At 50.8% G+C, this 14,413-nt stretch overlaps 1 protein-coding gene across 2 annotated transcripts in view; it reads right to left on the reverse strand.

The window, feature by feature from the left end:
* KRCC1 (lysine rich coiled-coil 1) overlaps window positions 1–13,571 on the reverse strand; it is a 29,577-nt gene extending 16,006 nt beyond the window's left edge. For both annotated transcript variants that reach the window (XM_040419261.1, XM_040419260.1), the window contains exon 1: window positions 13,370–13,571. In XM_040419261.1, coding sequence (XP_040275195.1) covers window positions 13,370–13,508 — 139 coding nt within the window. In that variant the 5' untranslated portion in view covers window positions 13,509–13,571. The remainder of the gene's footprint in view (window positions 1–13,369) is intronic.
* Between the last annotated feature and the right edge of the window lie 842 nt (window positions 13,572–14,413).

Genomic DNA, 14,413 nt, shown 5'->3' on the forward strand with positions numbered 1-14,413 from the left:
AAGCATAAAAAACCACACATTTTGTCATACACCCTGCTTAGGAGTTCTGACCTAACAGAGCGGGGTTCTCTGCTCAGGATCCTTCTCATCTATTGGCAAAAGTGGACAATCCTTACAAATAACACCTCTCTCCTTGTCCTGCATTATGAAGACGACCCACTGATATGAAAAATAATTGTGTAATACTTATTTTCCCCCGTGGTGGCGCTGCAGGGAAACTGAACACTTACTCCCCAGATTACAGCGATCACTAAGTTGATCACATAGCAGGACACTCTATGATCGACTTATAGTACTAAGAGCAGGGATTTCCCCTTCAACTGGATGGATCATTCACTGTAAAGTTGGTCACAAAGAGATTTTTTTATTGGCTGTTCTATGGGCTAAACCTTTATACTACATCTACGGACAGAAACATGGCGGCCCATTACCTCACAAGACAAGACCGGGTACGTTGAAATCCTGTTACGGTTTGTCCTGATGACCTGGAAGTGACCATACATGACAGGTCTCTGTACCTCCATGTGGTATCCAGTACATTTGTATGGAGAGGTGTCTGTACTTACTCCCTGTAGCTTCCCCCTCTCTGCCCTTGTCATGTACTTTCTGAAAGGAACACAGTCACCACTCCCAGCAAGGAAATGTGATGGATGACCCACGTCCGTAGACAGTCCCAAGGCTGCATCACCAAAGTCACCAATGACCTACTAACAGCCAAAACCAAGAAACATTACTCTGTCCTTCTTCTCCTTGACCTGTCCTCTGCCTTCGACACGGTCTACCACTCCCTTCTGTTGCAAACTCTCTCATCTCTTGGCATCACCGACCTGGCCCTCTTCTGGATCACATCATACCTCACAGACCGGACATTTAGCGTCTCCCACCCCTACACCACCTCCTCGTCTCATTCCCTCTCTGTTGGTGTCCCGCAAGGCTCTGTCCTAGGACCCCTGCTCTTCTCTATCTACACTCTCGGCCTGGGACAGCTCATAGTCCCATGGCTTTCAGTATCACTCTTATGCTGATGACACACAAATCTACCTCGCTGGTCCAGACATCACCACCTTTCTATCAAGAATCCCACAATGTCTATCTTCTATATCATCCTTCTTCGCCTTTCGCTTTCTAAAACTCAACATGAATAAAACAGAACTCATCATCTTTCCCCCATCTTGCTCCCCCCCCCCCCCCCCAACAGACCTATCTATCACGATCAATGGCTGCACACTATCCCCGGTCAACCAAGTCTGCTGCCTTGGAGTGACCTTGGATTCTGCCCTTTCCTTCCGACCGCACATCCAAGCCCCTTTCCACCACCTGCCGCCTCCAACTCAAAAACATCTCCCACATCCGTGCTTTTCTTAACTTTGAATCTGCGAAAATGCTTGTACATGCCCTCATAATCTCCCGCCTTGACTACTGCAACACTCTCCTCCGTGGCCTTCCATCTAGCACTCTCGCACCCCTCCAATCTATCCTCAACTCTGCTGCCCGACTAATCCACCTCTCACCCTGTTACTCCTCTGCCTCTCCCCTCTGCCAATCCCTTCACTGGCTCCCCATCGCCCAGCGAATTCACTTCAAAGTACTAACAAATACAGTACAAGGCCGTCCACAACCTGGCCCCTTCCTACATCTCTGAGCTACTTTCCCGATACACCCCCACACGCACTCTCCGATCCTCGCAAGACCTCCTTCTCTCCTCTTATCGCCTCTTACCACAATCGACTCCAAGATTTCTCCCGCGCATCCCCCATACTCTGGAACTCGCTACCCCAACATATCAGACTCTCACCGACAGTGGAATCCTTCAAAAGAAACCTGAAAACCCACCTCTTCAGACAAGCCTACAACCAGTGACCCTGCTGCCTCTATAGCGCCATGACCAGCTTCACCCGCACCTACTGTGTCCTTCTCCCATACCATGTAGATTGTAAGCCCTCACGGGCAGGGCCCTCTCTCCTTCTCTACCAGTCTGTAACTTGTCTTGTTTATGATTAGTGCCATTGTCTGTATTATGTATGTGCACCCCTTATCATATGTACAGCGCTCTGAAATGAATGGCGCTTTAATAATAAATAATAATAACCAAATGTTGTCTAGGGGGTCCGCAGCAATCACTGCACACGTGGACAACACATGCACACCCAACACTAGGCATTTCATAGGAGCCAAGCGGCCAACAAAACTTGCCATTGTAATTTAAAAATAAATAAATAAATGTATCGCTGGATGACTAGAAAATCAAAGACTACTACAGTGGTCCAGGAAGTTCCTTAAAGGGGTTTTACCATCCCATACAATGGGATATGCCCCCATTGTCTGATAGGTGCAGGTCCCACACCTACAACAACGGAGCGGGGAAATGAATGGAGAGTGAACTGCGCATGCACAGCCGCCCTCCATTCATTTCGACGGGGCCGCCGTGGGTTGTCTGTGTAATGTAGGACAGGACAGGTCCTCCAAAGAGAGGGATGCTCTTAGTAACCGCTCTCCTCTCTGAGATAAGGATCCTGAAGAGAGGATCTAGTAACACAAGATTACTTATTAGAATATGTCAAAATTACTTACTCTAATTTATCCGAATTAGGAGTCCGGCTGTTGCCGATCAGCTGTATGAAGGGGGAGGCGAGAATTACTTACACTGCTCCGTGCGCCTGCGCGTTGTACACTTAGTAGCGGCTGCGCAGGTCCCTGCAGCGTGTTCTGGTCACTTAAGAGGGTTCAGTTTCGGTTACAACTACACGGTGACATTAGTTACCACAGGCTAAAATTCACACCTGACGGGTTTTGGGTTGCAGATCACAAGTGACCTTTTCTAGTTGTGTGTGACGACGACGACGACTCACTTGTGATCAGTCAGCAATTTGGATTTTTTTTAATTGGTGTTGAAAATCCCAAACTATAAAACAGACATGCGACTCTGCACACATTGGGGGTCATTTGCAAAGACCGCGTTTTACTCCGTTCTTTATTTCTCCCCTGCACTGGTGGAGAAGGCGCCTAGGCCTTATTAATGAGGTGCACCGCTAGCAGTCCATGCAGCTGGAGTAAAAACTATTCCGGCCCCTGACTGGAGTCGTTTTCACTCCGCTTTTACACCTGAAAAGATGGGAAACGGGTTGGGGCCAAATTCCCGGCCCAAACACCCAAGGCGCGAGCACAGAACAAGAATGCCTGTCCGATAATATTTTTTGTTAAAGAAACCGCAAAACGGGGTCTTGCAACTTCTGGCAAGACTGGTAAGTAAATGACCCCCATTGACTGGTCACACAACTTTAAGGGGTATTCTGGTAGGTAAAGGTTGTCCTCTATTCACAGGATAGGGGATAACTATCAGAATGGTGGGGCTGGGACCCCCACCGACCACGAGAATGGGGGCCTGTACCCCCTGCTGCTCCCCTGAAATGACCAGAGCAGCCAATCGCACATGTGCGTGTGCGCTCCATTCATTTCTACTGGAGTTCTGGAGACAGGTGAGCGCTGTACTCTGGTATCTCCGGAACACCCATAGAAATGAACAGAGCACTGGTCATTTTAGGGGAGCAGCAGGGGGCACAGGGCCCTGTCATCTTGATCGGTGAGCAGTAGGATCCCCACCAATCTTAGTTATGCCCTATCCTGTGGATGGGGGATAACTTTTACCTACCGGAATACCCCTTTAATGTATGCCCTTGCCTAAATCACAAAGTTCAATTGAAGTTGTGGTGCAAATGGCCAATTATTTTTTTTAAAGGGCACCGTGCAAGCATTCGTTTTCTCAGCAGATTTGCTGCAGGGGAAATAAAAAGTGGCTATTGCTTAACTTGGAAAATCCAGAAGCTTAAAGGGGTTGTCTGAGTTCAGAGCTGAACCCGGACATCCCTCCATTTTCACCCCGGCAGCCCCCCTGACTTGAGCATCGGAGCAGTTCATGCTCCGATGCTCTCCTTTGCCCTGCGCTAAATCGCGCAGGGCAAAGGCATTTTTTTTGGAGATCCGGTGACGTACCGGGGCTCTCCATGGGGCTGCCAGGAAGCCCAGTGACGTCACCGGCACTGATGGGCGGGCTTTAGCACGGCCTTAGCCAGTAAAACGGCTAGGGCAGCACTAAAGCACGCCCATCACAGCCGGTGACTTAATCGGGCACACTGCTGGGCAGAAGCTTCCGCCCAGCAGTGTGTGATTGTAAACAAAAGAGCCCTTGCCCTGCTACGATGCTCAAGTAACCCCCTTACTTCAGCATTGGAGCAGGGCAAGGGCTCTTTTGTTTACAATCACACACTGCCGGGCGGAAGCTTCTGCCCAGCAGTGTGCCCGATTACGTCACCGGCTCTGATGGGGTGAAATTATTATTCAGCTCTGAACCCGGACAACCATTTTAAAAGGGGCTTCCCGAAATATAAATACTGATGACATAATCTCAGGATACGCAATTAATATTTGATTGGTGGGGGTCTGACACCCTGCCGATCAGCTGTTTCAGTGTAGCGTCAGTGGTTTCACTGCAACAGAAGCAGCGCCGCAGTAACCAGCTCCAACCACTACACAATGGACGGCGCTGTATAGTTTCAGCACTAGAGCTACTCCAAATCAGTGGAGGGCGTCGGACCCCCGCCAGTGTACATATGGATGGGCTACCCTTAGGATATGAACCCCGCATTTTCTTACCAAAGATTTATTTTTTATTATTTTTTTTTTTCAGCCTTAATTGGGATCAGCTCCCAATTTAAAGCAAGAAATAGACGGATGTAAAATCCACGTTCAATGCTCCAGCAATGTAAAGGCAGAAGCGGTGGACGCTTTCAGCGAATACGTGGCAGAAAGCCAAACGCGGCGGATTTACCCACATTCTCTGCAAAGAGTAAAACCTGCAGTAAAAATCCCCGGCTCATATTTCTGCAATGTGAGGAAGGGGTTTTGTAAATCCAGCCACATGTATTGTAGTGTAAGCAATGGGGGTCATTTACTAACAGCGCTACGCCAGAGTGGTGGGGTGAGAGATATAGGTCCGGGCAAATTTACTAACATTTAAGGGGGCTGGCGGCATTTTCACTACAGCTGCACGGCTGTCACCTCTTTATAAATTAGGAGCTTCCTCTGGCAGTGCAGGGGCTATCAAAGACCAGCGTAAAAAGCCGCCCTTTGATAAATGACCTCCCCGTGTGTGTGTACATACCTCTAGGGGAAATTCCAGGATTTTGGCCCTTTTTAATGACACCTAATGACAGAATCACACTCACTTGCCCCCGTCGCTATGTTCGGCAATCGTCCAGTCCCTGGCTTATTTACTTCTGGTCGTTCTGTGGACCAGGTCACATGCGCTGCTGCAGCCAATGACTGGCTTCAGTGGTGACCCAGCAGTGTTGTGCCACTTAGGGACAAATAATCACTGATGCTAGCCATTGGCTGCAATGGAGCATACGACCCCATCTGTACCCCGGCCAAAATTAATAACCCTGGGGTTCTTAATAAGTAATCAGTATTTGATCGGCCGGGACCCCAGTCGATCAGCTGTTTGAGAAGGCAGTGGTGCTCCTGTGAGGGCTGCGGCCTTCTCTCTGCTCACCAAACACAGCGCCGCATAGTGGATGTGCTTGGTATCGCAGCTAGGCCCATTCACTTCAATAGGGCTGAGCTGCGCCTAGGCCACATGACCAATGAACGGGACGTCACTCGGCCTACGAAAAGCTGTGAGAAGGCTGCAGCGCTACTACTAGCACCGCTGCCTTCTCAAACAGCTGATCTACGGGGATCCCGGGTGTCAGACCCCCACCAATCAGATACTGATGATCTATTCAAAGGGTAGGTCATCAGTTAAAAAAAAAAAGTAATAATCTGAAAACCCTTTTAAAGGGGTTGTCCGGTTTCAGAGCTGAACCTGGACATATCCCCATTTTCATCCAGGCTGCTCCCCTGATATGAGCATCAGAGCTTTTTATGGAGATCCGATGACGTTCCGGGCATTTCATGGGTAACGCTAGGCAGAGGCTTCAACCTAGCAGTGAGCCCGGTGATGTCACCGACACTAATGGGCAGGCTTTAGTAGTGCCCTAGCCTGTAAAACGGCTAGGGCAGCGCTAAAGCCCGAGAATCAGAGTCGGTGACGTCACCGGGAATACTGCTAGGAGGAAGCGCTGTATCGCGCAGGGCAAGGGAGAGCATTGGAGCATGAAATGCTCCGTTGCTCATATCAGGGGGGCTGTCTGGGTGAAAACGGGGATATGTCCGGACCCCTTTAAGGGCACAACCACACGGTGCTTTTGTGACACGGCCTCCTGCGGTCAAGTACCATGTGGCCCAAAGAGGGCTCTAATTAAACTAATCAAGACCGCACTGTGAAGTTTAATGAAAGCCCACTGTGGCCCAAACGGCCGCATGGTACACGACTGTGCCGCGTGGTTGTATCCTAAGGCCAATTGTACCGTATCAGGCAGAGCCATCGGCAGGCTGTTTCGGTAGGGAAATCTGCGCGCAGAGGGGCTCCCTGGCTGGGGCACTGCGCGCAGAGGAGCTCCCTGGCTGGGGCACTGCATATGGAAGAGATCCCTGGCTGGAACACTGCATAGAGGAGATCACTGGCTGGGGCATTGCATGCAGAGAACATTCCTAGCTGGGGCAATGCATATGGAGGAGCTCCATGGCTGGGATACTGTGTATGGAGCAAATCTTGGTTTGGGCAATGCATATGGAGAAGCTCCCTGGCTGGAACACAGCAAGAGAGGAGCTGCCCAAATAGGGCACTGCATATGGAATAGATCCCTGGCTGGGGCATTGTGTACAGAGGAGTTTGATTTGGGGCACTGCATATGGAGAAAATCCTTGGCTGGGACACTGAGTACTAAGATTCCTGGCTGGGGCACTGAGAACAGAGGGGCTCCCTGGCTGGGGCACTGAGAACAGAGGGGCTCCCTGGCTGGGGCACTGAGAACAGAGGGGCTCCCTGGCTGGGGCACTGAGAACAGAGGGGCTCCCTGGCTGGGGCACTGAGAACAGAGGGGCTCCCTGGCTGGGGCACTGAGAACAGAGGGGCTCCCTGGCTGGGGCACTGCATAGAGATCACTGGCTGTGGCATTGCATGCGGAGAACATTTCTGGCTGGGGCAATGCATATGGAGAAGCTCCCTGGCTGGAACACAGCAAGAGAGGGGCTGCCCAAATAGGGCACTGCATATGGAATAGATCCCTGGCTGGGGCATTGTGCACAGAGGAGTTTGATTTGGGGCACTGCATATGGAGAAAATCCTTTGCTGGGACACTGAGTACTAAGATCCCTGGCTCGGGCACTGCGCACAGAAGAGATCCCTGGCTCCGACACTGCGTACGGGCGAGATCCCTGGCTCCGACACTGCGTACGGGCGAGATCCCTGGCTCCGACACTGCGTACGGGCGAGATCCCTGGCTCCGACACTGCGTACGGGCGAGATCCCTGGCTCCGACACTGCGTACGGGCGAGATCCCTGGCTCCGACACTGCGTACGGGCGAGATCCCTGGCTCCGACACTGCGTACGGGCGAGATCCCTGGCTCCGACACTGCGTACGGGCGAGATCCCTGGCTCCGACACTGCGTACGGGCGAGATCCCTGGCTCCGACACTGCGTACGGGCGAGATCCCTGGCTCCGACACTGCGTACGGGCGAGATCCCTGGCTCCGACACTGCGTACGGGCGAGATCCCTGGCTCCGACACTGCGTACGGGCGAGATCCCTGGCTCCGACACTGCGTACGGGCGAGATCCCTGGCTCCGACACTGCGTACGGGCGAGATCCCTGGCTCCGACACTGCTTACGGGCGAGATCCCTGGCTCCGACACTGCGTACGGGCGAGATCCCTGGCTCCGACACTGCGTACGGGCGAGATCCCTGGCTCCGACACTGCGTACGGGCGAGATCCCTGGCTCCGACACTGCGTACGGGCGAGATCCCTGGCTCGGAGCACTGCGTACGGGCGAGATCCCTGGCTCGGAGCACTGCGTACGGGCGAGATCCCTGGCTCGGAGCACTGCGTACGGGCGCGATCCCTGGCTCGGAGCACTGCGTACGGGCGAGATCCCTGGCTCGGAGCACTGCGTACGGGCGAGATCCCTGGCTCGGAGCACTGCGTACGGGCGAGATCCCTGGCTCGGAGCACTGCGTACGGGCGAGATCCCTGGCTCGGAGCACTGCGCACAGAGGAGACCCCTGGCTGGAGCACTGCGCACAGAGGAGACCCCTGGCTGGGATACTGCATGCAGAAGAGCTCCCCGTCTAAAGCACTGTGTACATAGAAAGTCCCTGGCTGGAGCACTGCGTACAGAGGAGTTCCCTGGCTGGAGCACTGCGTACAGAGAAGATGCCTGCCAGGGGCACTGCCCACAGAGGAGCTCCCTAGCTAGGTCACTGCATATGGAGAAGACCCCTGGCTAGGGCACTGCGTACAGAGATGCTCGCTTGCTGGGGCACTGTAATGCTCATTCAAGAGAAAAAGCAAAGGCAAAACAATCAATATCATCTAAACAATCAATCATCTATCTTTTTATTAAAAGTTGGGCACAGACCACTTCCACATACGAGCTGGTGTTCTTTAGGTGGGGTATTGAAACATGTCCTATGTGTGACATCAGTGGCTCACAAGCACCAGAAAATAAGATGTCATACCCCATACTCAAAGTGGAGGAATCAGTTTATTATACCATATATAGATGTGACGGAGGGGGCTCCTCAGACCCACATCACACAGAAGATGGATCCAAAGGGCTCCCTAACCACATCATACATGAAGACAGTGGAGTAACCTTATGGCATAGTGTAATGTCAACGGACTACGAGGTCCCACAAACTCAGAATGAAGACTCTCCAAAGAAAAAGGGTCTTCAAGACTCTAGATCTTCAGGCTGGAGTTAGATGACCACGTTGACTGCATATCTCTTACAGGACAGCGGTCACATTATAAATTACATAGAATAAATAACATAACTGACCGGAAAGTTATGCCGCTATATAACAGCTCTACCTCAAGGCAAGGGTCCATGTGGCTCCTTCTCCATCGTCGTGGTCTAGCCCCAGCCTGAAAAAACCTAGTTGTGAGCTCCGATCACCTACTGGGTGCGTGGTGAGGGCATCTCCAACATATGTACCAGTGTATTCTACAGTGTTATTCACACTTTTACCTTATAATGGAGATCAGCAAACATCCCCTTTACTTCTAATTCCAGTGAAGTCAGCTCTATATTATAAACCTACTTACATGGTGGTAGATCTCTCAGAGGAACACTGCAATCACGGGAGGGGGTTAGGAGCAGGTATTATGACAGAGACGGGAGCTAACTATTCCCAATGTGTACACCGCCAGGTAGATCCCCCTCCTAGAACATTTATTCATTAGTCTATGGAAATTCCCATGATGTGACTGAAGCTGAAACGGAGATGGAAAGATCTGGCCCTGATCCAACCTTCATGACTGGGTCAGCCTCGCTGGGTCTACAACCTCCCCCTTATATATCTAGAGCCGTAGGGTCCTAGTAGAGGCCAATATCCTGGTCAGTGGTAGAAGCATGAGACGCGCACATCCCGGGAGAAGATGGCTTGTGATTGTTCTCCCATGACATATGCCGATGAGCCTAGATTAATAGATTAGAGAATCGCTAATTGCCAATAAGGAAGCCAAAGGGGACTTGAAATCTCAGTGGTTGCCCTGCCAAGGCTGCAAATACACGTTCTAAGAAATTTGCTCACACATTTACGAGACAGTCCTCTAAGTGAACGTTCACGTCTACAGGTCCTTTTAGACGGGCTCATTTAAATCCAAAGCATGCGTCCATCAACGATATAAAACGTTGACTGGCGCTCTTTTTAAAGGACCCGATGCAAAAGTGAAAGGGGGACGAACAATTTTTAGCAACATTGTTCGTCCCTCATAGTTTGCATATTCTGCAGGACGTTCACCGTTTGCATGGAGACTCGGCTCCGATCGCACTCCTTTGTTGGCCGACTCCTGCCCTCTTTAATAGTGGGAAATTCTCGAGTCTGGTTGATGTTCGCCGGGAGAGGAGCCAACCACATTGACGACCCTCATCATAGGGGCTGTCCACTTTTACATGACTTTTCCAAATGGAGAATGTAGACTTGTACTGTGATCACACCGTTTGTCACTGGACTCCAACGTTTCGGAAAACTACTACTCCTAACAGATTATTTATGTAACATAAAAGACTAAGGGCAGATGAGCCTTATGATGGTCAGGAAGGAAGCGTTCCTTCCTGACGATCGCCTGCATACATGCAGTGATCTCCTCCACAGTATGGGGAGGAATGATCGCTAACGCCATGGCTCGTCCCCATACAGAATCATTTGCCGGTAGCAGAGCGCGATTAGACGACTTTATCTGCCGCCGGCAAACCATTTTTTTTTTTAGCCTGCATAAAAGATGTCATTATCTGATGAACGAGCGTTTGCTTGTCCATCTGGTAATCGACGGCTCTTTAAGGCCTCTTTCACACAAGCGAGTTTTCCGCGCGGGTGCAATGCGTGACGTAAACACATAGCACCCGCGCTGAATCCTGACACATTAATTTCAATGGGGCTGTTTTTTGTTTTTTTTTTACGCATCGGTTCTGCGTTGCGTGAAAAACGCAGCTCATTCTGCGTTTTTCACGCAGCCCTGGCCCGATAGAAGTGAAGGGGGCTTCAGTGAAAAACGCAGATGGTTGCTAGGAGATGTTGTTTGTAAACCTTCCGTTTTTTTATCACGCGCCTGAAAAACGCATTGCACCCGCGCGGGAAAAAACTGAACCCAATTGCAGACAAAACTGACTGAACTAGCTTGCAAAATGGTGCGAGTTTCACTGAACGCACCCGGGGCTAATTCGTCACGCTCGTGCTACACGGCGTCATGTGATTTCTTTTCGCGCAAATCACATCACATTTATAATGATGGCCCACGGCGTTGGACTGCAACAGCGACATGAGTCACAAAAAAGTCACAGTGACATCAGTACAAATCTATATGGAATCTCTGCGCTCCTTTGCTTTACTTCCTAGATGAAGAGGCGTCATAACCGAACCAAGGAGGACGCGCTTTTTTTTTTTTTTTTTTTAAAGGCTGCTCAGTGGGGGTCATTCACTGTGATCCTATACAAATTACATATCAGTACCCGGCATATTCTGCAGTGTCCAGAACATTTGGAAAAGTAATGTAGACGTGTCCAGCACCTATGAGGGGGGGGGGGGGGGGGGGGGGGGGTTGTCAATATGCCCTTTGCTCCTGTCCTGGTGCAATGCAAGTCAGTTTCCACTGAGGATATTTTTATATTTCTTTGTTTCCCGCAGCGTATGGATGAGATTTTTCTCATCTCACACGAGGCTGAGGATTTGCCGAACACAAACTAACAGCTTTCCAGTCCCACGTGGACATCAGGGTACCGCCACGCGTGTTGGAAACGCTGCCGAAATTGCAGAATTAGTGAAAAATCTGCTGCTAAGGGCTGTTTCACACGAGCGAATGCCGTGCGGGTAATCTGCCGCGTGAAAGAGAGCCAAGCCCCGTTCCGGGCAGCAGAGACACAGAGCAGTAACAGGACTGATAACGCTCCGTGCCTCTCTGTGACCTTTTTACTACAAAATCACAGCGAGATAAAGTTGTCCCCGTGATTTTGTAGCAAAAAGGTCACAGAGAGGCACGGAGCGTTATCAGTCCTGTTACTGCTCCGTGTCTTTGCTGTCCGGAACGGGGCTTGGCTCTCTTTCACGCAGCAGATTACCCGCACGGCATCCGCTCGTGTGAAAGAGCCCTAAGTGAAGAACTTGATTGACATGTAGTGTGGATTTTAAGTCTGCAGCAGGTCAGTGTTACCTTGTAGAGTTCCCCTTTGCAATCCACATGTAACTAAGGCCTCAAGCACACAACAGGATTTTGTGGTCCGCAAATTGCAGATACCGTCCGTGCTGCCCCCGTGTCTGTGGATGCTTTGAGTCTATGGTCTGTATTTTGCTTTACATCAGGATCGCACCCTACAAGCCTTTAATGGGATTGTGTAAGGCTCACGAAATGTGGGGGGGTTGGTTGCTAGGACGCCGTGCGCTTCGTGCCGCCGCCGTTGTACAGTAATACACTTGTATGATCTATAAAAGTGTATTGCTGTACAGCAGCAGCGGCACGAAGCGCCCGGCGTCATAGCAACCAACGATGCCGTGCGCTGCTGCACTCAGCAGGATGACAGTCCAGTATCTGACGGACGTGTGAAAGGGGCCTTAGGCCTCATGCACACGTCTGAATGTATTTTATGGATCCGCAAAATAAGGAGAGCGTCCACGTTTCATCCGCATTTTATTTGCAGACCCATTAATTTCAATGGGCCGGCAGTCAGTATTTGGGGGGGGGGGGGATGATCCGCGTGTTCCACAAAAAGATAGAACACGTCCAGAAAACGTAGACCACGGACCCACTGAAGTCAACGGGTCTGCAAGAATACTGCAGACGGCGCGCAGAAAGGGGATACGGCAGCGTGCACAAGGCCTTATAAGTGGGCCCTGGAGGTTTCGCACTTACGTTGTGGTTTCCCGGGTTTTGAGATCCGGCAACGAATCTCAAAACCAGAATTAAGCGGATCTGCGCCATTTAATACATCTGGATGCATCCGGTTGTATTAAACGTAAACTCATTGCAAGTCCATGGGCGCCGGATCCTGTTTTTTTGGCAAAAAGGGGGGGTATTCTGGTTATAGAAAGTTATCCCCTACCCCAGGGGTAGGAACCCCACCGATCATGAGAATGGGGGGCCCTGTTCCCTGTGGAGCATTCATTTCTATGGCCAGACAGCTGGCCAAAGCTGAAATGAACGGAGCGGCGGCGAGCTTTTCTCACCAGCCGCTCCATGAGGTACGTTCAAATGATCGGCAAGGAGGTAGGAGCCCACCAATCTGAAGGAGAGGGGGATAACTCTTTATAACTGGAACACCCCTTTAAGTACATAAGGGTACGTATATATTCACACTGTGCAGTCACCTCAAGGTTTGGTGCCAATGTGACAACAGAATTAGCGGCAAACCAAAGGAAGCGCAGCGTTTTGACGCAGTTTCACTGCCACGAGGCCACAGTGTGGACATACGCTTAGAGAGGGTCCGGGTTCGTCATTTTTCTTAGGGATGTCCCCAGACAACCCCGTTAAGTCACCTCACAGCTTCATCAGAGGCCACCACCTGGCCATGACGACTGCTGTCCAAAAGCACTACAAGTTCCAGCATGCCCTAGACGTCGTGCCTGAGACAGAAAAACACAAAAGGGCCCGAGTCAGCCAGGGCCATAAGGCTGCAAGGGCAGGCAGAGGCGCCAGGTGGCAGTGCTGAGCCCTAGGCCCCCCCACTAGACACAGCCTAGGTGTAGCCCCTGTCCCTGGCGGGGTCACTCACACTCACCTGTCTGGCAGGGGATGGTGGTGTGGGCACTACTACTAATGTCCCCCCCCGCCGTGGGCACGCTACAAGTGGTAGAGGGGCTGCCGCTCTGTGTTATACTCTCCACTAGCTGCGGGATGATCGCACCCTCCGACGCCATGTTACAGGCACTCTGTGAGCTCTCCTACTTCCCCCACCCTCCAAAGGGACTGACCGCACCGGGGTGTGGACACCTACGTCACGCATGACGCACACGCACGCTTGTTCGGACTCTATACGTTGGGTGGGATTTCCCAGCGGCCCGTGCGACCGCGTCACGTGATTCTACGTCGTCGCTGCGAGCGGCCGTTTTACTTCCTGGCGGTGGCCCAACTGCGCGTGCGCGGGTCTCACATTTTTGCTTTAACGGTGACGTTTTACATAGAGAATTGTTTCCTGAGTTTCCCCCCAGGCCCCCACTGGAATTTCCTTTTTTTCCGCGCATCCATGGGGGAGATTTATCTAAACTGTTGTAAAGGAAAATTGGTTTGGTTGCTAATGGCAACCAATCAGATTCCTCCTTTCATTTTCCGAAGGAACTGTGAAAACCGAAAGGTGGAATCTGATTGGTTGCTAGGGGCAACCAAACCAGTTCTCCTTTATACCAGTTTTGATAAATCTCCATTTTTTTTTTTTTTTTTTTTTAAGGGATGTTTGTGGGATGGCCCATACTTGAGCTCCCCGTCAGACAACGAAGAATTTGGGTGTTAGAGCGACAGTTGGGTTTAGGTCGTGTTCACATCTGCGCTGAGCAGGTTTCATCATAAATACCGGAGAGAAAAGTATTATTATTATTTTTTTCTCTGCTAAAAAAATAAGCGTTCTCCAGGATGGAAACCAAACGGATCCCATTACAGTCATGGAGTCTGTTCATTGTTTTTCGGTCGATGTAGCTGCGGTTTAGCTTTTATATAGGCGTCATTATATATATATATACACTCACCTAAAGAATTATTAGGAACACCTGTTCTATTTCTCATTAATGCAATTATCTAGTCAACCAATCACATGGCAGTTGCTTCAATG

Source organism: Bufo bufo, chromosome 2, assembly GCF_905171765.1.
Source record: "Bufo bufo chromosome 2, aBufBuf1.1, whole genome shotgun sequence".
Classification (NCBI taxonomy): domain Eukaryota; kingdom Metazoa; phylum Chordata; class Amphibia; order Anura; family Bufonidae; genus Bufo; species Bufo bufo.